The sequence below is a fragment of the Cydia strobilella genome, chromosome 16 (genome assembly GCF_947568885.1).
Source record: "Cydia strobilella chromosome 16, ilCydStro3.1, whole genome shotgun sequence".
Classification (NCBI taxonomy): Eukaryota; Metazoa; Arthropoda; class Insecta; order Lepidoptera; family Tortricidae; genus Cydia; species Cydia strobilella.
Genome location: NC_086056.1, coordinates 10,203,019 through 10,228,199, shown reverse-complemented (window position 1 = coordinate 10,228,199; position 25,181 = coordinate 10,203,019). Strand labels below are relative to the sequence as shown.

The 25,181-nt window shown below is 38.0% G+C and overlaps 1 protein-coding gene across 5 annotated transcripts in view; it reads left to right on the top strand.

The window, feature by feature from the left end:
• The window catches only part of LOC134748301 (ETS-like protein pointed), a 166,084-nt gene extending 140,952 nt beyond the window's left edge, over positions 1-25,132 (top strand). For 4 of the 5 annotated variants that reach the window (XM_063683049.1, XM_063683052.1, XM_063683053.1 and 1 more), the window contains 5 exons: positions 19,049-19,291; positions 20,935-21,090; positions 22,087-22,205; positions 22,781-22,938; positions 23,292-25,132. In XM_063683049.1, the coding sequence (XP_063539119.1) occupies positions 19,049-19,291; positions 20,935-21,090; positions 22,087-22,205; positions 22,781-22,938; positions 23,292-23,355 (740 nt within the window). In that variant the 3' untranslated portion in view covers positions 23,356-25,132. The remainder of the gene's footprint in view (positions 1-19,048; positions 19,292-20,934; positions 21,091-22,086; positions 22,206-22,780; positions 22,939-23,291) is intronic. The other variant, XM_063683050.1, reaches the window with a different exon arrangement.
• Positions 25,133-25,181: the final 49 nt, after the last annotated feature.

Below are 25,181 nucleotides of genomic sequence, written 5' to 3'. Positions count from 1 at the left end.
CTTTGACATTTCAGGATGAAGTGCTCCCGTGTCGTTCAGATTTATGTTCTGTTTTTCAATGTTTTATCTAAAAAAGATTGTTTATCTGGCACTTCCGTCGTAGCCGCCGCCGATACGCTCGCTAGCGCTTTATTGTTTACACTTAATGTAATTCAAAGCAGGGAATTCCTTGGTAAATTGTATTTTTAAATTTAAACGCTGGAATGATGGAGTTTACCACGTGAATATCGATCGCGCGGCTTATTTCAATGCGGCTTTGCCATTTCGATCGATATTACGCTCATGCCATACGTAATTTTCCTCTGTTCTTATGCCGACCATTTGCGTGCCTCTGTGTTGTAGTTAAACATCTTAATACATTATTTAAATGATACCTACAGCAACGCTCAATAATAGTGTTCTATCGACTTACATGTAGTCTGCCAAACAACTTTGTCAGTAGAAAAAGGCGCGAAATTCAAATTTTCTATGGGACGATAACCCTTCGCTCCTACATTTTTTCAATTCGCCGCTTTTTCTACTGACGGAAATGGCTTGACAGACTTTAGCTTTGCAGTTTCTATTTCCTGCCAGCACGCTAACCGAGATTGTTCGAGCATAGACAATATCCCGCGAACCCGCGTGTGTTTATTTCCGCGGCACATTTATTCAAATATCGAAAACTCATTTCCCGCACCATTTCCCTTTTAACGGCGGGCGCTCGCCGTAATTTCATTCCAGTGCATTTCAGGTGCACAAAGGATGAACGACATCAAAATGTTTAGCGTAGTAGTGCTAGTGCTAGCGTACGTCGACTGCTAAATTCACATTTTGCCCGATATAAATACTTTTTTGCTTTCAGGCTCTGAAGCAATAATTTTAAAACCGCTTTTTATTTTCAAAATGTATTCTTGTAGATACGACTGCGATATCTTACCATAAGAATTAAATTTCAATTTTTATTTTTCTTAAAACATCACTGCTGAAGGGTCTGATTAACTTTATTATTATTTATCAAATTCCAGAAACTATAATACCTACCTACATCTTTGAACAGATTATCCAAGCGAATATGTGTAGTGTTAAGCTTGATAATCTTAATGACCACCTTACTAATATAAGAACTGCTAATGACCTTAATCTTATCCTTCGCACTCGTTAAGCAACCCGTAGCTCATTAAACGACATTGGTTACCATAGAAATCCCAGTATGACAAAAAAATCATCGCCGAATTTTCGAAGCATCGAAATCGTTTCCTCCGTAGACAATGGCCCCTCTATATCCGGCGGCACACGTGCTCAGGTGCCTATTATCCTGTATCTCGCCCCTTCTTGGTACCTTTTGTGACCCTTCAAACCCACCCCCTTGTAACTTGACCTGATTTTGGTACAGCGCCGCCTTCTAGCTCGTGCCCTCCCACCGAATCATATTAAAATCTCCTTGAACTGCGACAATATCCGAAACTGATACTCGGACATCTGCTTCGATCTTTGTCAACATCCGGGGCTCCTACTCATACAGTATTTACAGAACAGGAGTGGGCCTACGGCTAGTTTCAATGCTACTCAGTTCCACTTCTGACTTTGTCCGATAAAAGACCGTTGCGAACAATGCAAACGGAGTTATTCTGAATTTAAAATTCAAGTGGTTTCCAAGTCTCGGGCACGGCCGCTATCAAACAATAGGAATCAACGTCAAGGTCGCGCATGCGTCATTCGAGTCATTATTTTATATGTAATTACGATCTACAGCGTCACATCGCAGTGAATTAGCATTATAGCCGTGGACGAAAATAGAAAAAATATATTCTGTCGATTTTGGATGACTAAAGACAGCTGCGAGACAATTAGGTACTTATGCAAAGTTGATGGCCCCGATGCCAATCAAAAGTATCAATAAAATCATGAACTGTTAACGGACCGCGTAAAAAACAATTCGGCAGATGTTCCCTCTGTCAGTAGGTACCTATGCATTTACTCTACGGGCATTGTCTAGATCGAAACCATCTGGCTGGTCCTGGATATATTAAACCATTTAAATAAAATTATATGAGTGTATACCTACTTAGGATAGCTGTTGGCAAATTCTATTTATAGTATTTTTAGTGTTTTTAATGTAAATCTTCATCATAAGTAATTTGTTCGCTTGTGCGCTACGCGTAATTTGAGCGAGACATCCATTGTTTTACTAAGCTTGATCGTGTTGTGCCTAGTTGTGGATTGAATGTCAAGGAGCGGCAGGTATTAATATTAAGTCCTCATTGCTTATGTTTACTTTAAGACAATATTCAGCTGTAAAAGTCTAATATGTTATAGTCATTATTCTTTAAATGTCATTAATTTATTACTCTACACAAAGGCAAATTAAAGATTTTGCACTTGCCGAAACTAAGTTTGGTCACAATCACGTTTTAATTGCTTCTTGATTGCCTAAGTATAAATAAAAGCAACCTATCTTAATAATTAGTCCTACCCAAGCTAGCGGTATACCTATATTTATGTCCCATATAGTCGTCAGTTAAATACAAACTCTACCTAAGTTACCTATACTTTGTAATCAATGAATACAACCCCCGTATATTCTGTTCTTCCAAATGTTTTTTTTTTTGTAAATTACAGTTAGTATGTATATTAAATATTCAATATATATTATAAGTTGATTATTACCCGATATGCCGAAAGATTTTACCCACCCGTATTTTATGTCAGCTAATCTAACTCTCCGAACGAACTCTACAATTAAGACGCAGAACAGAGCAAGAAAGAATTAGAATACCGTTTGGTTTGACAGAGGGGGTTCCTTTCGTATGTCATTAGACTATAAACTAATTTAGGTGCTTGCGCTAATTTTCATGTTTCTCCGAGGGTTAGCAAAAAAATCGACGGTTGCGCAACAGTTGGTCGTGTAGCAGGTGGCGCGACAGGTCGGGCGCGTTCGTGTGTCTCCGTCACCAGTCGTGCGCGCTCGGCGCTCGTCGTTCACACTCGGCCCACAATTTCCACGGCCGCCCTCTCATTCCGCCCGAAAGCTCGCAGTCGGCGATCAGGCGCGAAGCGGAGCGGTGCTACGAACTGCGTCAAGTGCGAAGCTTTCCGATTGACGTTTTGAGCGCGGACTTTATATTTAAAAGTTTATTTTTACTACAAACTCAATTAAAGTTTTTTTTATATTAATTATCAATTACAGTGCATATAAATTAGTTTAAACTGAAGTGCGTGGTAATGACGTGTATTTAAGTGTTGGTACCGGTGCGGTGCCGGCCGGGTCAGCCATGCTCCTAGTCGAGTCTCCGCGCGAAGCCGCCGTGCCGCCGTGCGCACTCGACCTGCCCATGTCGGCCCTCACAAAACTCAATTTCACGGACTACAGTGTAAAGTTAAAGGGGTATGAGGGTCAGGATCAGAACTCGCGGTTGAACTATGAACAGGCGTTAGCTAGTGTGGCGCGGCTAGGGTACGACCCTAGCCAGAAGGTGTATGAGCAGCCCCAGCAGAACAGGCTGGCGTTCGACCCTGCGCTGGACGCCATGTGTCCAGACCCCACATATGCCATAACCACAGGTTAGATTTTTTGATTGTAGGCAAACACAAAGCTTTTTTGACTCTGTGTTCATCAAGTAATTAAGGGCGATTTTAGCCTTCTATTTTTATTTAAAGAACGTATACAAACGTATACGTGTATCCTTGCTTAGCTTGTACTATTTAGAAGTATTTTCAGTTCAATACAAAATTATTTTATTTCGATTAACATAAATCACAAATCAACATACTTACTGCGATATTCTTCTAATTGAATGTGATACTGATAACATTTAAGTTAAATAAACACTGAAAAGTTTCAGATTTAATTATTTCAATGAGATAATTGTGTAAGTATCAGAGCATTATATAAGATTGAGCCTCTACTATTATTAGTGAAGTAGGTACCTACCTAAAGAGTGTACAGGAGAAAATCCGGGCATGCACGATCTGGTATATCTTTTTACCGGATGCACATATTTAAGCGGTTCTGTTATTTTAATAATTTGTAATTATAGTACTATTTAATGAAAATACAACCATATTACATACAATAAATGGGCTCCTGTGAAATTTCGCTAAATATATTCCATCATACCTTGAATTTTTTGTACAGCGTTTTTTGATAATATACACTTGCTTCCTGCTACAATGCCACAATTTTATTTATATTTTTATAAGCTGTATTATGCTCATTAGAATGTCATCTTACCAAAAATATACTTATTGAAACTCTTTTCTACTTGAGGTAGTCAGGAAGACTGTCGACTCCAAGCACTGAAAATCGTTTTTATATGGAAGGCATTTTTTGTCAAAAAGTCAAATTCACTAAAGTTAAAACGCCTCAGAATTATCTCAATCTGAATACAATTAGAAAAGTTTTAACTATTGTGAAATTTGGCTTGTATAATAAACAAAAATGTTTTTAGCGGGAGAATTTGGTAAAAGACTGTCAGAAGACAGTGTACAAAAAAACTGGTCAAGTGCGAGTTCGTTTAACTCGCGCACCGAGGGTTCCGTACAGAACAAACTTACAATTTTCTCATGTATAATAACTATAATCACGAAAGACTTGACCAGAAGTATACTAAGCGTAATTGTGTACAGCGCATTTGAAAGAAGGTGTTTTAGTGTAATCTCATAGATATTTCAACTATTTCTAGCAAAAATGTTTTTTGATAATTAAAAAATATATATATATATATAGTAGGGGTGTGATTATATTATTTCTGTAATATTTATGATAATGTTATTAGAGCTCTTTCAAATGAACTACATCATTTTATTATGTAGTTTGATAGCCACAAATTATGCCATGCTCAGCCATGTCCAGCGTTCTGCCAGAAAGCCAGGTGCAGCGGCAGACGACGCCCAGACTGCCAAGTGCCGAGACTGCAAAAATAATTACGAATTTGAGGCTAGAGACTTTTGGGCCTTGGTCGTCAGACACCAAAACCCTAATAAAGGATATTTGCCGAAAACTTGTTGGGGTGTCTGGCGATCTACGAGCAGGGTCATATTTTGCCCAAAGGCTTAGCTTAAAGATACAGCGGGGAAATGCGGACAGTGTCCTGCTAGGTGACATTAGCTATAACTAATGTAACTATGCAAATATTGTAATTAAATATTAGCCAATAAACGATTCTTATTTTCATTTTCAAAAAAGGTACACACGCAACATTTTATTTTAGTGGGTAATCCCTGAGTTGTAAGTTGGTGGTAAGTTATATTAAATAACTCATATTTTCTTAACAAGTAGGTACCTATTTTTCTGATAATTATTCTCATTTTATATTAATATCTAACATATTTTAGGTACAGTCGCCATCAGATATATCGGAGCGGCCAAGGTGCTCACAAATATCTGAACACGTCTCTATTGTCAAGGCGCTAGAGTGCGTGTTCAGATATTTTTGAGCACCTTGGCTGCTCCGATATATCTGATGGCGACTGTACTAAAAACAAAATAAATATGAATATAAACATTGATTCAGGTTGAAATAATTAGATACTTTAATACCGTCATTGCGGTTACAGGAGGCAAGTTTCGAACAAATATATGCGTGTTCGCAAATAATTATTAAGGTTAACTTACTAATTAAAATAACTCATGTTTTATTAAGGCGTAATAATTGTTCGCGGTTTAATTTTATATTAATTACATCATGTAAGTGCCTAATAAGAAAATCGGTAGTAGGTTTACAATTTTGCATTTCAATACACCTTGTTCTTGATGAATACAGGAAAATCTGCTTAGGTTCTGAAAGGATGGACAAAAAGTTTTTTTGATCCGAAAACTTTTTATTTATTTATCAAAATCTAGTAGTAGGTAATATCAAACACCTATGTAACTAAGATGTGGATAAGATGAATGCAGTCTAAGGAAAACACGTGCCTCGGAAATCAAGAAAATTTGATTCTCGCACAGATGGCGCTACCACCAATACCAACCTTTGGCCCATTCTCGGCTAGATGGGTCACAATCATAATATAAAAATAATAATAATATTCATTTTTTTATTTTTAATATTAATCGTGTGTCGATAGATGGCAGTAAATTTACTGTGACTACATAATTCACTATTTATTTATTTTAAAAACTCGAGAAATCCAGAGTATACTATGACAGTACCCCTCGATTTTATATATTCTCTTTGGTAATATCATTGAAAGTTGGCAAATCGCGTTCATTGAACCCTATTCGTAAATAAAATTTTACTTCACCAATACCTGTCATTGTAATATCATTATCATCCTTTAAGCACTTAGCTAAATTAATATTGATCATTACATCTGTATGTAGTCACAGCTATACTTCGGTACGTGTCAAACAAGCTAATCTTATCCATACAAGGACTAGAAGTTTCCAGCTTGGAAAGCTCTACCGGAAGCACTTTCGCCCGCCATGTTGGATCCGGCGCGCGCGCAAGCTTCCGCCGCGTGACGGGAATCAAAAGCTTCGCACTAGCGTCACATGACATTTGCATACATAGATTACGTGACAGCCATGTAAACTGTTTATCTGGACGATAGCAGGAAGTTTTAGTTTTATTATACAATACATTGTAATATCAATATTTCATATAGGTATGTAACTTTGTAATAAAGGATGGGGGTAGAGTCCTATACGACATACAAAAGAAAACATGTAATTAATAATTAATTTCTCGAGTTTTTATAATTTAACTTGGAAATAGGTCACTTCAATCTTGTTAAAATTGGAATATTATATCATGGAGCAATCGTTAATGATCGTAATATGGTAGAGATCTTAGTAATTTGGCTGTTGGCGACGAGAAAGAAAACATATTTGCTGCCATACTTTAGAAATAGATGGTCACTATTATTCGCTCTAAATTCTAATAAAGACTAACTGCAGTTCATCAGGTATTTATTGCATAGCCAGTATAATCTACCGCTTAACCCTAATCTTAATAGCCACAAGCCGGCCACTTAATCAATGGAACTGGACGCAAACTTGCAATGCGCACCACGCCTTGTAACCTATGAATATTCATACAGGCTGTTCAGATTAAATCGCAGTTGACGCGTGTCCACTGATGACACGGCGCCCGATATGGCGAGAGTAACGGTGCGGTCGCTCACCTTTCAGTAATCGCTTCCTTCCTTTTGTGACTACCCACAAATCTTGCGTGATCGCAATGAGAATAGAGGAAATTAAATATATTTTTATAGCCGCAGACGAGACTTGTGCCCTATATGGACACAAGTGAAGATCAATGACATCGTTAACTTCGAAAAACAAACGCGTCGTTCACCGCTTCGTGTCTCAATTACTGAAAACATGTCATGTACACCCAACCTCGAATTGCATTGCCACTTTATGTTTTTTTTTTATAATGTGTCCACGCGATTGTGCAGGTCGCTGTACATTTTAAACTAAGTGTAACTTCATAGTGAATGGAAGAGTGATAGTATACTTTTAAACTTCAAAGTTGTCTTTGGAACGGTGCAAAAACCGTTCAGAATTAACAATGTCTTTTAAAAGCTAAAACTAAACATGAGTAGCTGTCTTTATTATCTCCCGAGTCTTACTCTACAATGAGCTTACCCTCATCTATGGTACAAATTATAGGGGCAGGATAATTTTATTAGTACAATAAATATACTTATATACTAGTTATACTGGCATCCGAAAACGTTAGAATCACCTGTCTAACACTAAGGTGACCGCGACCATCTGCTGCCATCTGCGTTCAAAATAGCGGGGTGCCGCATTCCTCGATTCAGGATTGAACTTAGGTCACCTCAATTAAGAACTAATGGCTTAATAACTGGACTGGACGAGTGTGTGGAAAGTGTTAAATCCTAGAACGAAAAGACAAAATAGCATACACAATTATTGATTGTTTTAGAGATTCTGGAAATGTATGCTCATTTTGCGTTGCAATGAAAATCTAAAGCTAAGTGTAAAATTGGTAGTTTCCGTAATCCGTTAATTATATTTTACAAGTTTTAATTATTCAATCAGGGTTAACGTCAGTGGTAAACGTAAATATGTACAAATATTCATTTGTATATTATCAATATTGCACCTGACATACAGGTACATATATGTACTGAAACTTGCAGCTGAAACATATAACCTCACGTGCCGCATTTTTTTTTTTTTTTCAAATAAGTTTCGTCATACGCGGATCCGCGGATACAAAGACTTAATTTAATCAAACCATAACTAAGAAAGGACATAAATTATTTAAAAAAAGTAGTCGTCAAGTGCATCAGTATCACATGTCCATGATGACGTCATCGTCTCGCCGCCGACGTCACGTTCATTCACAATATGGCCACTTCCGGCGGCGCATTTCCTCCCGCCTCATAATCGTCATTCATTCACTCAATACTATCCCGTAATCAAAGCTTTCTACCTCTAGACGAGACAGAAGGGTCTAAAGTTTTGAAGTGTTTTTTTTATTTACACGTTTTTTTTTTCTTGTTAAGCTGTGTTGCTGAGCTGAATACGAGTACGCTTCAACCGAAGGAAATAAGCAAAAAACCCGTTGAGTAAAAAAAACTAGTAGAAAATATGAGTAGAAGAGAGAGAAGTAGTATTGAATTGAGCGGGAAAAAACAAAGCAAATCGGTAAAAATGGCTACTCTGCGAGAAGTCGTATTTAGATTACCTACTCGTAGGTTTACAGTAATGTGAATTGAATCCAAAATTTTACTGACAGCATAATGAGTTTCGATATTGTTTTACTTAGGTAACAACACCAGCACTTCACTATAATGCGTACGAGCTTAAAAAACCTCACCAAGCATAGACAATTTTACGCGATCGTTAACGAGTCGCAGGCGCAGCACACGTCGCCATTGATGCGCTCGCTTCCGCTCTCGTAGCGCCGCTATATCCTGTCTCCACCAAACATGCCACTCCCAACCTTAACTCAAACAACTGAAGTCCAAAATAAAATGCACCCTAGAATGGACTAGGATGCTGTCAGCTGTCAGATACAGTAATTTACAAACCCAAACAGACGTTAGATGTAAAGCAGGAAAGTTCAAATTGCATGAAACTTGTAGCAAAGGATCAGGTTATCTTGAAACTATAAGTCCTGTATGAAAATTAAGACATCTTCCGCGTTATGGGTGGGTCTTGCTTGATAGTTGGACATTCCAGAAGGATTAAAAATAAATCCATAATTATACCTACAAGGTGCTTGTTTATACTGTCGCTTATTTTAATCTCTAGTTGCCACCAGATGCTCTCATAGTATTAAGATTATGTGATTATCTTATTATTATTATGAATAATTTCAAATACTGGTATCGTACCTACTTATGTACCGAGTTATCGATAGCTATAAATATGTATAAATGATATTATATGTATATATGACTAGAATAAAAAAAATGCAAACCGAATATAGTACATAAATATAACTAATAATTAAGTATGGAAATACACGTTCTGATCGAGGTTAAATATTAATTACGTAATTTTGGAATAAAATATAATCTCGGTCCATAGTTCTATATATTCTGATCGTGTAAGAATAACTTTATACAGTTAATTAAGCAAATCATAAATGTAAGCATCATTTACGTAAAAGTATTATGGCAATAAATTAACACGCTACAGGAAAACAGGATAAGGATTTCCAGACCTTCGTTAGTAAGAAAATAAATTGGCTGAAGCTGATTTACTTGGTTTTTCACTCGGCAAATAATAGGTATCTAAACCTACAAAACCAGATGTATTTTACAAATTGAATGTTTTCCTACATGCGTTTATTATAAAAACAAATTTTCCTGTGCCTTAAGATGTAATTTAGCCATCTCAAAAGATCTATCGCAGTATCCAACAATTAACTCTCAGACTGCGGTATTGTGGTAAGTTAGCTACAAAAATGAGTTTAAAAACTTTCTCAGTCCTATCATCAACGTGACACTATCTATAAGTAGGAACAGTCGCCATCAGATATATCGGAGCGGCCAAGGTGTTCACAATATCTGAACACGCACTCTAACTCCCTGACAATAGGGGCGTGTTCAGATATTTGTGAGCGCCTTAGCCGCTCCGATATATCTGATGGCGACTGTACATATACTTATAAAAAAAACTAAACTAAATACTTATCACATACGGCTTTGCGAGCTAAACGCCATAACCCGGTGTCCACTTACGTCCGAATTTCGCAAGTAGGTAAGTGTATATACATTATAAGGTTTATTAAGTTGTATATACTCTGTAAATCTAGCTTATATGCTTTGCTTTATACTTCCTATTTGAATCTAACGGCTACCTCGACACTATCTACATTTACGTAAGTACCTATGTAGAGTCGAAGTCTGTTTATTAGCACAGCAGCAGCGTACCTAAATATTTATCCAGCTCAATGTACCATACACCATTGCGAGCATTTATCTAAAACCTCACCTACTTTAAATAGGAACGGATTGGATTTTTTTATATATTTACGGCTTCCCTTATGCCGCGGTCAGCTCGGTGCCGATGCCGGTCCCCCATGCGTTTTTGTGGCGCGCGCGCAGCGCAGGTGTCGCGGCACCTGCCGAATAACGTTCGCATATACCACGACACGACTTTACATAATACTAAACAAATATGCCGTAATGTATTCACAAACTTATCTTATCAGTAGGTACGTAAGAATGGTCCTTCTCTTCGACTGTTCAATTTACACACACAATTCAATTGGCTATCTTCTATATGAAGTTTACTCAAAGGTTCATCACTAAGCTATGTAATTGTTTAGTGCTGTTTAATGCAAAATAATACTTCTACGGTAATTAATTATAAATACCGTCAACCGGGGTGAATAGGGATGGCTGGGGTGAATAGGAACAAAATTTAAGATGTGATTTACCTTACAATTCCATAAAAAATACCCACACAAAGTGTATCATTCAATTAAAATAATAGTAGCTTTTTTGTATGATACAATTTTTGTAGGTTGTTATTAAGAAATTGCCAGGTAAATCACATTGTAAGTGTTGTCCCTATTCACCCCCGTTGACGGTACTTAATAGTAGAACATTCTTTTAATATTCCATTACATATTTAATTAAATACATGAAAGGGTCTACTACGATTTAATTTCATTGTTTTTACCTTAAATTCCGACGTTTTAGCTGAGTTGCACCAGCTGTGGTGTGTGGTGTGGTGGTGTGTGTGTGTGTGTTAAATCGAGGTAGACCCGTTCGTATAATCAAATATGTGTTCAAAACACGAGAGTTTAAAGTGTAATATTCCATTAGATTGGATAAAATGTTATAAATGTTAAATACAAAATTTAATTTACTATAAAAGTAGGTATAATTTACTATACTAGCAACACTAAGCAGTATAGTATAGTAAAAGTAACTATTTTTTATATAGCCTAATTTTTAATTAACATAATTGCCATTATTCATTTTAAAATGCTGTTAAGACATATTTTTCACTGGGTTAGCTGTAAGTACAGTGACATTTAGTCAATGCCTATATCTTGTCGATGTTTTTTGGCATCTATAAAGATTCTTTAATAAATACATACATTATAAATGTATAATTATAACCGACTGGTGTTAAGCTTTATCCGAGTAAACACAAATGCACAGATAATCGATAAAATTTCTTGTTTTTTTATAATGTTGAATCTGACTCTACATCTGCCGCGACAGTGATTATAAATTAACGCCAACATATTCCACCGGATATTATTGTAAGCTTGTTTTTTGTAAAAATATTCTTTAATAGATAATGTAAAGCTGTATCAAGGTAAAACGCAGTATTATGTATACGTAGTGTTAATACGTGGACGCCATATGCCATTTTATGAGCGATAAATATCGGTTCTGTGTTTAGCTAATTCGCAGCAGAGACATTATTCCCAACGTCTGTAAGCACATCGTCTCAGGCATACCATTATAAATATGATATCGGATATCTTAGTTTTCTAAAGCTCTAAGTTTAATAAACACTGGTCCACTAAGGCTGTGGGATCAATAAGCGTTGGGAATAGAAGTCCAGAGCCGTAGTACTGATTGGTACTCTTTATTTTTAAACCAAGTTGAGGTCATGGCGTAATAACATTCGGTTTTTATGAACGACGATTTTTGTCTCATTAATATTTTCCTCGGTAAACAGCAACGTGAAGTAGGGTTGAATTGAGGAATATTATATACCCAATACCTTTTACCTATAACAAGTCTAGGTATGTAGTTACATGTAATGACGTAACAAAAACAATGTTAAATACATTGACAAGTAGGTGCATACCAGCAACCAGAGCTGTATTGTAAACACCGAGTATTATACACTGCTTGATTAATTTAGACTCTACTGCAACACGAAATAAATATTTAGGAACGTGGGTAGGAAGATATCTTTAATAAAAATAATTACGATAGGAAATGTCTACATAACAAAGCGTGGCGTCTGCGACATTAAATAATATATTTAACACTTCCTGTCGAAAGATGTTCCAATTTTGAATTTGATTTAAACTCGCTGCGCTGACAACCATATCCTCTATCTTTCGAACGGTCGTGCATTTTTCCCACAATTTTTGTTTTATTACAAAACACTCCGCGTGTGACAACTTGTCTCTTAATTGACAAATTATTCCAAATAGTTTATCTGAAAAATAAAACTGTTATGTTTATGTTATAAAATTATGGGCTATTGGTGTAGTCTCACACATTATTTACATAATTTGTAAATGCTAATGAAGAAATAAAGATATGTACCTATTACATATAACCTCAGGCTAGATCAATCTTGGTTCAAATCACTAGATTCACTAGGTATTATGAGGTTTAACTAGGTACCCAGTACCTACTATAGTATTTTTCAAACTGGAAGGGTACGCTGATAGATGTAAATTCAATACAATTTTGCGACATTTGACAGTTTTAGGTTATACATTGTATGTAGATGACACCTGTCAGCATACCCTTCCAGTTTGAAATATACTAAAGGTACTAATACCATAGATGCTTACGTTATTACTTTGGTTTGGACTATAGTGTTTAATAAAATTACTGCGTGTGTGCATAAAGTGTGTTAGTGTAAGTCCTTTCTACTAATAAAGTTCGATTATTGATTTAAAAAAAAAACTTTACTGGGAAACGACCTTTGAACTCGTAGGAATATTTAATTTTAAAAGCGATCAACTGCGTATTAGTCAAATAATTTGCTCGTGGCCATCCAGCTCCTAGAATTTTCTGACAACTTAACTAGCATCCTATTTTGTATCATTCTTTCTTCAGTTTAATCCATCTCATAGGAACATGGACAAGTAAAATTTCATTATAATTAATAGGGCAGCGCTATTTGTGTCAAAACAGCGGCGTTTGGGCGACAGCGGGCTGTCACCGAGCGCTCACCTGCGGCCGTTGATTCTAATTTTAAAAATTCATATTTCGACTTCCGCTCCCAAATGGGAATTGGCGCGATATGTGACGACGGATGCGCTATCTACAATTTAAAAATATTAACTCGAAAACGTTCGTTATTAAAATCGCATCTACTTTTTATTGTTTTTGCAAACATTTTTTTTTCTTTAACATCAAAAAACGCCTCTGTCACCGACATATGGCAGGTTTAGCGCGTGCTCGAGGAGAAAAAAAAGTCGTGGAACATTTTCGCGGTCTCATGTTTCGAAGAACAGAATAAAAAAAGTTTGACTGTGTTGCAGCTGTGGTGCGGGGTCTAAGGTTACTGTCGCGTGTGATGCCTCATTACAGTTGAACACCGATGTCTTGTAAGCCTAACCTAAATTTAGAGGGTTTATACGCGGTTTATACATAGGAAGGTATACTTTATGCTAATCCTTTCCAGGGAACGAAGTTAATAAATTACCTGCAATTCTTTTGAATTTCATACGATGGCCGTAACATAGGTAGGTAGTAGGTTTTTCTCACTTCTGATATTATTTGGGTCCTTTCGGTTGCTGGGCCATTTTATTTAATTGGCCCAGGACTAACTACCTCTTTTTTTCATATTTGAGATTTTATGTTATTTCTACTTAGATTCACGAGCTCTTTCTATCCTGATAGGAGAAAAAAACTGTCCCAAGATTTTTTCTTCCAGTCCATTACCATTTTTCATAGACGACGTTAGAATTTTAAATTTTGCGCTTGGCTTGCCAAAGTATAATATAAATGAATAGTAGGTAGGTACCAATTTCACAATTACATTTACAAGTTAGAAATTGGGAGAATAGGGATGATGGTATGTTGAATTTTATAACAAAATCTAGTAAAATAGATAGCAAATGAGCAATTTATCACAATAACGTAGATATTAAAATAATATGTATATGGAAATAATACAAAAATACAGGACTTGAAAGTTTCACAATTTAAGTATTTTTTTAACTTCCAAAAAGGCAAAAAGTCAAAAAGTAAGGGTACCTGCCATTCGATTCCTTACAGTTTATCAAAAAAAATATTGTATGGCAACTATATACATAAACGCAATATTTCACCGACAAAAACGCAATTTTCTTGTTTTGTCCATACATTCAAGATGGGCTCTCTGTGACCTTGACGTCACGTTCACTTATCGTTTTGTTAGAAGCGTTTTGCGAGGGAAGTACGACTGTCGAAATTTGACTATCATTTCTAACTTTTGTATTGCTTTAATGCAATGGGTCCCATATAGACACTTGATCCTAAAAATAAACCTGATCGATTGATTATATAATTATTCAGTTTTAGCTTAGTCCTTAAAAATAACAGGAAAGAGAGCTGTCACAGACAGCCAATCACATTTGGCACATATCATAGTTCCGAATAGAATTAGATACGTATTTGAATTCGCATTCGAATTTCAAATGTGTATTTTCTCAATTCTCCGCTGTTCTCCGGTCTTGCACCAATGGTCGCGCGACCTTTCGACCCGGCGCGCGCGAGGCGTGGCCGCGCCCGATTGGCTCGCCCCGCCCCCTCCGCTCCACGCCCCTCGATCGAGCGCACCGATATCGTATCGTAGAAACTCGTTAATTTTCTTTCGATGCCTATATGTATTTATAACCTATAGGTAAGTACGGTTGCAGGAAAATTCGAATTTAGAATAATGTTGTTGATTCGATTTGCTGAGAGCTGGCGGTGCGCAGTAAGCATCTACACAGTTAATGAAGTTAGTTAACTATATTACTTATCTAGGTAATTTCCTTGTAGTTTTAGTTGAATGAACTTTATTACTTAACTTAGTTCTCTATTACCCGAGTGCTTTTTACAGTTTGTATACCTTCCTACTTTTATCCTTCGTTTAGAAAATAGTTTAAATCAAGAAAAAAAATCTTAATAGGTACCTATAATAATGCAAGATTTTTAGCAAAAAAAACCTATTCTTTAAAAGTTAAACTCACAATGCTGTAATTTGTAATATTTATCTAATCTTGGTCCAATGCACCTTCTTTGCCTTTGTAAGTCAGTAGTTATATACCTACCTATAAGTAACTAATTTAATTAACACATTTAAATTCACTCAATTAACTACCCTCATGTTAACAAAACAAAGAGCCCATATAAGTCGTCGTGAGACGAATCGCGCAGGTCACGAGGCCGAGCGTGCTTTTTACGCGTTTTTCTAAATTTATAGTCTCGTTTGACGCTCGGGGGAATTGTAATTAGGCATTATGGGTTCATTAAAATACCTTTAGGATATTTTGTACGTATTTGTCGTCGTGACATTGATTTGTTTACGACTATAAGAATGTGAGGGTATTTCACTTTTTTACACGTCTGATTAGGTGTTTCCGTTAAGTTAAATGTATTTGTTCGTCTATTTTTATTGCGACGGTTATTTTAATAATAAGTCACACGTAGGTAATTGTATACGTAATGTTTTACCAATGTTAAACGGTGTGCGACATGTTAACCAATAGATCTGATTAATAATTTATGAATAGCCTAGTTAGCAGTAGGTTAGAACAGTGGCGTAACTAGGGGGGGGCACGTGCCCTGGGCGCCGTCCAAGGGAAGGGCGCCAAAACGGGCGAAAAATATAAAATTATTTTCAAAAACATTGATTGTTCCCGCCTCGTCGAACGGGGGTCTACAGGCTACGTTTGGGGGGGCGCAAATTTGGTGCCTGCCCCGGGCGCCATTTCCTCTAGCTACGCCCCTGGGTTAGTAAAATACCAATACAAACGTAGATTTTTTTCTTCAACTTTTTGTGATTTGGACCAAAATTAAATTCATAAAGAAACTAAAGATGTCTCCTGTAGAAATATCCTATGATATTTTCTTGAAATTTCTGAAAACTTCCAACTTTCCGCAACTAGCACTCCTTACCCATTAGTAAAACTGAGAAAACAACAACCGCTACTATACGCGTGATATGAAGGTCTCGTATTTAAAACAGTGAGCCGCGATGTGATTGCGTGCTCAGTGTGCGTGGCGGGGTCAGCGGTCACCCGCTCGCGGACTCCATTCATTGCAGCACTGTACCGTCCACACTGTTCAATGACTATTTGTCATCCTTATTACTAACACATAAGGCCCACCAATGATCAGAAGTAACATCAACATATTTAACTGTTTTCAATAAGGTTTAAGAGTGGTAATATAACGGTGACAACGATGGTACAACGTAACTGAACTGACTGATGGGTAAAAGTAGTGTCTGTGTCCAGGCTCCAGGCTACTCCATTAGTTCTTATTGAAATCCGTAACCTATAGGTACACGCATGAGGTACACGGGTTTTGAACTGACATTTCAAGCTGAAAACTACTTGTAATTCAAATTAATAAGTTACACGTTTAGACCTTGACAATGACAATGACATTTTTTTTTTCAAGCATTTACATCCCATCACAGGCGGAGCGATAGTACTTATATTGGCTGATACCGACAGATACGGCATCTGCCGATATCTTTTACATACTATTTGACAGAAAATGCCTTGCGATGCGATGTATCGGTCGATATATTTCGTCTCTTTCACAATGTAGGTGCTAGACAGAGAGCGATATATAAGTTTAATTATTGAACTAGAATAGACTTTATTATTCAGTTTCAGTATTTTAAGCAATCATTCTTTGTTTAGGTATAATGTGATAATTAACGGGAATACTACACTACTAACCTAACCTTACCCGTCCAATGTTAACATTTGATACATATTATTTAGATACAACGACCTACCGGTAAAACAATTGACTATAATTTTGCTTATTTATGTTTATTACCGAGACGTATCTAGACGTGCTTTGTTCTAACACGTGTGTACGTGTGTGTGTGTGTGTGTGTGTGTGTATGGGTGTATCGTCGCCACATGAACTGGCCATTGTATACCTTACTGCAACGAGGTCTACCGGTCTACCGATCTTCAGTTAAGTATGATGCTGTAAAACTAACATAAAAGTACGTGAGAGACTGACTAGATATAAAAATATAAACATGTTACCTATTCACAAATTTTTTTAAGTTATTCCATTCAAATTCAACGTGAGTTAATTAGCGTCCGTCTAAGCTAACTCTGCACCTACTTGAACAGAACAAAGACAAGTGTTCAAGTGTCATTATAAACGACATATTTTCATAGAAATTTGTCATTTCCTCACTGTCATCGCAAATGCCATTTAGAGTTCGCTTGGTCCGACTCTATCGTTATTTTAGTTCCGTTGCGAATGTTACGAGTATAAGGAAAACTTTTCTTTATCCCTTTAAAGACCTTATTCTATATAGATGTTTATGACACGGGTCCAGAGGTTAAGTTCAGGATATTTGCGTCATTAGTTTGTCAAAATTACAGTATGGCTTATGTATTTAATTGTATTAGTGAATAGTCGGTACCTACTCGTAAACATTAGTTAGAAATTTTAGAATGTATTTTTATATTTTGACTAAATAATTGTAAATTAATTGTAACATCGGTCACTTGCTCACTTGCATAGTTTTTTAGTTTCTTCGAGACCCAAATGCCAAAAGCCCATTGGCCCAAAAGCTATCTCACTTCTGATGAATGAAATTACTTATCTTCGCAGTCTTCGCACTTCGCAGTCTAAAAAAACACAATGTTTTGACTATCCTAACTTTTACCTTACAGGTTTAATCAAATGTCAGCAATCGATACCTGGTCTGAAACCATAATATGTTCTTACACAAAATATACTGGAACCGCACGTCCAGGCGACATGGCAAAACTTTAGGAACCCTCCACTATCATTTTAAAACGCCCTATTGTCTTAGCAATTTTAACACTCATACGCTCTTTTCGTCCACTGACCTACACCGCTTTGAATCAAAACATCCCATCACTATAACAGAATCTCAGCAGTTGAGCCATTTTGAAGCTATCACGAGGACTTTTAGACAAATAATTTCACAATTGTAAAACGTCGTAAGTGTCATGTAATGGTTGTGCACTTGCGTTGTTTATCGGGCGCTGCGCGGGCGCGTCGAGGCGGGCTCGGAACAAAGGGCGCGCCGTGAACCGCGACCGTCGCGCTTCGGTACCGCCCGCCATCGCGCACGCAGCGATCACACTGTCCTGATTTTTTAGTTTATATGCAGAATATGTTAGCCACGAATTGATTTGGACAATTTGTAGTCCAGAGTAGGGTAAACTTTACTTATATCGGTTCCCTAATAATACATGCCTCTAAGGCAGCCGTGATTTGTCTAGACATCTACTTGTACTTTACCTTACATAGGATACTAAAAGAACACTGCAAAACGAAACAGTTTACCTAACTGTAAATGTAAGTAAAAAAAACTTTCAGCCTTTTGTTATCAATAGGACATTGAGACTTAAGTCGTTAACGTGACTCGGAACACTTTCCCGACCTAATTGTTTTATCATGCGATAGTTGTTTCGTGGTATGTAACACATTTCCATAAGTTAGTTTTTATCAAACACCTGAAACACATACAGACAAGACGCAATGAAAACTTTTTTTAGGTAGTAAATGAAAAAACATTACTTCTGCTGCTTATAGCGCTAAAATGGCATCTTTACTGAAGGTCCCTTTATTATCGTTAGGCAGACATATAACATCCAGAGTATCCAGACGAGATAGAATATGCTTTCTTTCCGAAACAGTTTCTTAAATGTTTGTATCTCTATTCCAGGTGGTTACACGACAGGCGGCCCCCGCGAATCCACCTACGGGTACACGGAAGCGGCGGCAGCGCCGGCGCCCGCGCCCCCGGCCGCCTCCCCCCTGGACGAGTACTACCAGCCCGAGTACCCCGCGCCGCCTGCGCCGCAGCCCTACCTAGACGAGTACTATCACCACGCGCACCACTCGCAGCCGCTCATCGCGCACGAACACAAATACCAGCCACATGCGTACACCAAGCCTTATCCTAGAGGTGAGTACACTAACCCGGGTACCCTCTTTACACACACAATGACACACGGGTATCCTCTTATGACCTATTGATCCACCAGCCTACACTAAATCCCCTAAAGGCACTCTCTACTTATGTACCATGTTGTCCATGATCCTAGCGCTAGCAGTAAGTACCCAGTTAGCCAGTTACCCATCATCTACTTGATACACGATAGCTAAATACCTAATACCTTATAAAAACGACAGAGCGCTGGTGGCCTAGCGGTAAGAGCGTGCGACTTTCAATCCGAAGGTCGCGGGTTCAAACCCCGGCTCGTACAAATAAGTTTTTCGGAACTTATGTACGAAATATCATTTGATATTTACCATTCGCTTTTCGGTGAAGGAAAACATCGTGAGGAAACCGGACTAATCCCGATAAGATAAGGCCTAGTTTATCCTCTGGGTTAGAAGGTCAGATGGCAGTCGCTTTCGTAAAAACCAGTGCTTACGCCAATTCTTGGGATTAGTTGTCAAGCGGACTCCAGGCTCTCATAAGCCGTGGCAAAAATGCCGGGATAACGCAAGAAGGAAGAGAAAGACCTTATAAAAACGACATTGTATATCAACATTAAATTAAAACAAATTGCAAACATGTTATCGACGGTTAATTAAATGTTAATGTTGTTCAACCATACTAAATTAAAATCGGGCAACCATAAAACGCTAAAATTTTCCCATCGCGATTAAGCGTCGAAATTTCAAAGAGTTTTATCTCACGGGCTTTTGATGGGGCCATCGCACCCTTACATTTTACAGATACATTTTTAAAATACAGTATTTTATTCTCGCGCGCAATATGTGTCGTGTAAGTCGTGTTGATTATAATAACAGTAAATAAAGTTTCCACGTAACAAGCTCTCTCATTAGAAAAAAGATCACAGGACAATTGTAGCAACAAAGAAACATACACGACACTAAATTAAAATAAGATATTCAGTTTCAACACACAAATTTGTTCGTCTTTCATCTTTTATTTATTCACCGAGTGTCGGGTTCACGTCCCAAGATGCATCACACCTTTGAAACGAAAACATCCGACGTTTTATAATGTTCCACAGTTACTTAGTTCATTATTATTCTATCCATACGCTAGCTCTGATGCCTCTGACACTCGCTGTAGAACCATTTATAATTGCTTGAATCCTTAATGAATTGATCATTAAAACGATCAACGTATCATTGACGGATTATCTTTAATGGCCAAGTATTAAGTACATAAGTACTTACATACTTAATAACTATTTTAGTTTAATAACATGAATTATTATCATAGCTCTGATTAGCTCGCTAGTTTTCCTGTAGCTTTAACTAGAGATTACGTTTCTTCAGCCAGCTAACTTCCTGGTTAATTCATGATGATATCATATGTCCTGTTAGTCAACAATAGAAAAAGGTATCTTTCTTTCATGTGAAGGTATATTCTAATTATATTAGGTCCCGTCAAGCGGAGTGAATAGGGATGACTGGGGTGAATAGGGACAAAACTTCACCCCAGCCATCCCTATTCACCCCGGGTGATGGTCTGACTTAGGTACCCATACATAATAGCTTTAAAAAACGGGATGTAAATATGTAGCTTAAGTTGTACTATCCTTGTCTAACTGTATGTAAACTCCTCAGGTGCGGGCGGGAGGTACGGCGGTGAAGGTTACGGCGAAAGCTACCCAGCGGAGTACGGCGGCACATGCTCGGAGTGGAGCGAGTGGCCCGGCGAGCAGCACGCGCTCATACCGCAGGACAAGCTCGCGTACCCCGCCTCAGGACCTTGCTTCACTGGTACGTGCATTATCAAATAGGCCTATAAACATTGATATTATGTTCAAAATAGAGTGTCGCGTTCCGACTTGATTATGTTATGTGTTACAACACACAACACAGCTAAAAATCTACTATTAATGGGAGACAGCAGTGAAGAGATTTGTGATGCCAGGCATGGTTCTGAACTGGGTTCTGGGTTCCATGCAAAATGACCAATGTATCCATTTGACCTACATATTAATAGGAGTAAAACTAGGTATAAAACAGTGAATGAAACAAGAATCATGTTCTCATTGAACCCATATATAAAAAATCTCATTAATTATTGCGCTATGTTTCCCTATATGTTATTTCCCTGTTTTCTGCTCTATACCTACAGATTCCAAATTAAATACGTATTTTGTTAATTATAACAACTGGTCAACCGCAACCTTTCCTAATGTTAAGCCTCAATTGATCAAATCGGAAATATATGCACACTTGCACAGCACATTCGCCTAAGACTTTCATTCACATAAGAATTAATTTTACTATGTAGATACGGTCACGAATAACATAACACCAATACAATCCTTACTTGCGATTAATTTCGTAAACAACTATCTATCTATCACTATCATAAAGCGGTCTATCACCGAACTCAGGCGGATGGTGAATAGCTATTAGTGTTGCTACGTACGTAGATTGACAATTAAGTAAATATGAAATACTAAACTAGATTTAGTCCACATCTCAGCTACTTTGTAAAAACCACCCCGTAACTAAATTACCTAGAGTCCGAGTGAAGTGATAGTGTATCTTTTGCTACCTCAAACTAAATATATATGGTAAAGAATGCCCCGTACATCGTAAAGCAAGTGTGTGTGAATTTGCAGGTTCAGGCCCCATTCAGCTGTGGCAGTTCCTCCTCGAGCTACTGACGGACAAGGGCTGCCAGGGCTTCATCTCGTGGACCGGCGACGGCTGGGAGTTCAAGCTCACCGACCCTGATGAGGTGAGTCTTGTCACTTGCAGGTTCAGGCCCCATCCAGCTGTGGCAGTTCCTCCTCGAGCTGCTGACGGACAAGGGCTGCCAGGGCTTCATCTCGTGGACCGGCGACGGCTGGGAGTTCAAGCTCACCGACCCTGATGAGGTGAGTCTTGTCACTTGCAGGTTCAGGCCCCATCCAGCTGTGGCAGTTTCTCCTCGAGCTGCTGACGGACAAGGGCTGCCAGGGCTTCATCCCAAGCATCTCACCAACCGTGATGAGGGTACGTGTCTTGATTACGCCCCGTACGAAGCGAAGGTACCTATCCATATCACTCGTTACAGAACTCGGTTCCCGCTGTGACGAAATAGTTAGCTAAAGGTAAGGTAACTGATTGGAGCTGCGCTACTGCTGGTACGAATATCTTAGCTTCCTATGATGTCAGCGAGAGAATTCAAGTTTTTTACATATTTATCTGAATGGAATCAATAGGCTGGAAATTCTGTAGCGAGAGTTGCTTTGTGAAAATCTTCCTGTTTAACCTAAACTAATCTCTTAAGAAAAACTTTTAATAGAGCACTGCTGACCAGTGCTAGTCAAATCTTGATCCGTCTAGACTAGAGTTAGACCAAGCTAACTGCAGCATATTTTATAGCACAGAGCGCGGAAGTAAACAATAACACTTCCACCTTATTGCAAGTATTTTAGGATTATTCACTAACATTCTCCTATCCTTTCAGGTGGCGCGACGCTGGGGCATCCGCAAGAACAAGCCCAAGATGAATTACGAGAAGCTATCGCGCGGCCTGCGCTACTACTACGACAAGAACATCATCCACAAGACCGCCGGCAAGCGCTACGTGTACCGTTTCGTCTGCGACCTGCAGAGCTTGCTCGGGTAAGCTAACTATATACTAACTATAGGTGACGCCCACGTGTCGCCACACTGGGATATACGAGAACAAGCCGCGTCGCGCGGTCTGCGCTGCTACTACGTCAAGACAAGAACATCATCCACAAGCGCTACCTACTACTTCGTTTAGTGTGTGCAATCGAAGGCTACATTGCTAATAAATCTAAGATAACAAGAGAGATGATGCTATTATTCACATAATACCACAGTACACCGACAAATACGGCAGCGCCACAATACAAAATATTTTAGCAAAAGCGTTGGATTAGGAAACATTGTTTTCTCATTTCTATAGTGTCTGGATTAATTAATATTTATATTAATCATTTTTGTTACAGAATCTCACCAGAGCAACTGCACGCGATGTACGAACCGAAGATGGAAAAGAAGGACGACGACTGAACACGCACGTCACCAATCACCCGCAGAAACGCACCGATCTGGCACGCTGCCATATTTCATTTAAAAAAACACTCGGAACTGTATATTGTCTATGAAATTTTCAAATGTCTCCTATTGGCAAACCCACTTTGTCAGTAGAAAAAGGCGCGAAATTCAAATTTTCTATGGGGACAACCCGTCGCGCCTACATTTTTTGAATTTGCCGCCTCTTTCAACTGGCGAAAATGGCTTGCCAAACTTTAAATGCAATATCTTGTGATAAGCGTGTACTGGCCGATTTTCAAAGTTACAACGATCATCACATTAATAGAGATTTGCTCGTGTACACGACCTTAAGTTTTTTCAACTATATTCAGTTTTGATCTCATAACCAGTGGATATCACGAGGCTTCGCCGAAGCTTAGCGGACCTAAGTGGTTCAGGGTACTATAATCATCTAAAATTTACATTATTATTTATTAAGTCCCAGAAACCAACGGTGCCTTACACTTCATGAGTTTCATGACATTATTGACTGTTATTCGAAATCATTCATTTCCATTTGTTTGCATCAAAAGTCAAGTTTGCGACAGTATTAAGATGCTTCATCAATTATTGTATTGAAATTATAAATCTGAACGTTTTGGCTTGAACGTTTCTACCAGCACCAGGAAACGAACACGATTATGTATACTTGAGTACTGAAATAGTAAAATTCTGCTATAAATTTAATGGTAACTGTAAATATAAGTTAATTTTGTTAGGTACTTTATAAAAATAATTAGGTAAGTATTATATTATAGTAAGTATTAAGTGTTGTATGTTTGATTCGCAAATTGTTGCAATATGCTGTAAGAATAAAAGCATAGTTAGAATCGAATGGTGAAGAAAGTTTTTTAAATTATACGCAAAATATTTTAAAAAGTCCAAAGATTGTAAAATCTGTATAATTAACTCTATACCCACCAATTGGTAACAGTTTAGTAAACTACCAAAGGGCTTACTCTAACCTTCGGCAGGGGGTTTACTACGGGTTCAATTCTCTTTTTGCAATGCCATTTCTGACTAGTTAAAATGCACCCAAGTGCATGGGCATAAAGTTCCTTTTTCGCATGCCCAAGGGCTCGTCCAAAAGGAAATTATACACACCGGGCGACACCGTCGCTGATCTCGTGGTAACGGAATGTAACGTCTAGTAATGAAATTAATTAGTTGTATTATTTTCATTTTTTATAGCTCCTAGCATACACCGAAGATATTTCGTTAAGGTTTATTTTGTAAAATATTTTTCCTCCATCAATATCATACTTGCCTACGAATAGGTATGTACAATGTGCAAAATTAAATTAAGTTGGACTATGCCTGTTAAGCGCAGATCACACGGAGCGCACCGCAGTGCGGTAGCTAATGTCGTGTGTTGTGTGTTTTATTTAGTGTTTCCGCTGTTTTGCGCTGGTGCAGGGAGCGAGTGCCGCCCATCGCGGATAAAAATCCGTCGCACGCGTCCGCGCCAGTTGGCGTTGCTCATGCTCATACTATTTTTCGTTTATCCTCGAAAGACAGCGGAGGCACTTAGTTGCGGTGCTGTTCGCTCTATGTTAAACTTCCTACTGAGAATGTTGTCTTCCCCGTTGTCCCAGTGTCTGCAGACAGGCCGCTAGGCCCCTGTATTTCTGCAAGCGACCTGCCATTACGAAGTGAGACCTATTTTGTAGTTATGGCCAAATTTTGAATGTATAAGTGTCGTTGTATGTATTGATGGAAGATATAAAATTAAAAATATATATTTACGAAATCACTTGTTGTTTCCTTTGCATATCACACCTTTTGTTTAGCTAAAAAGGATA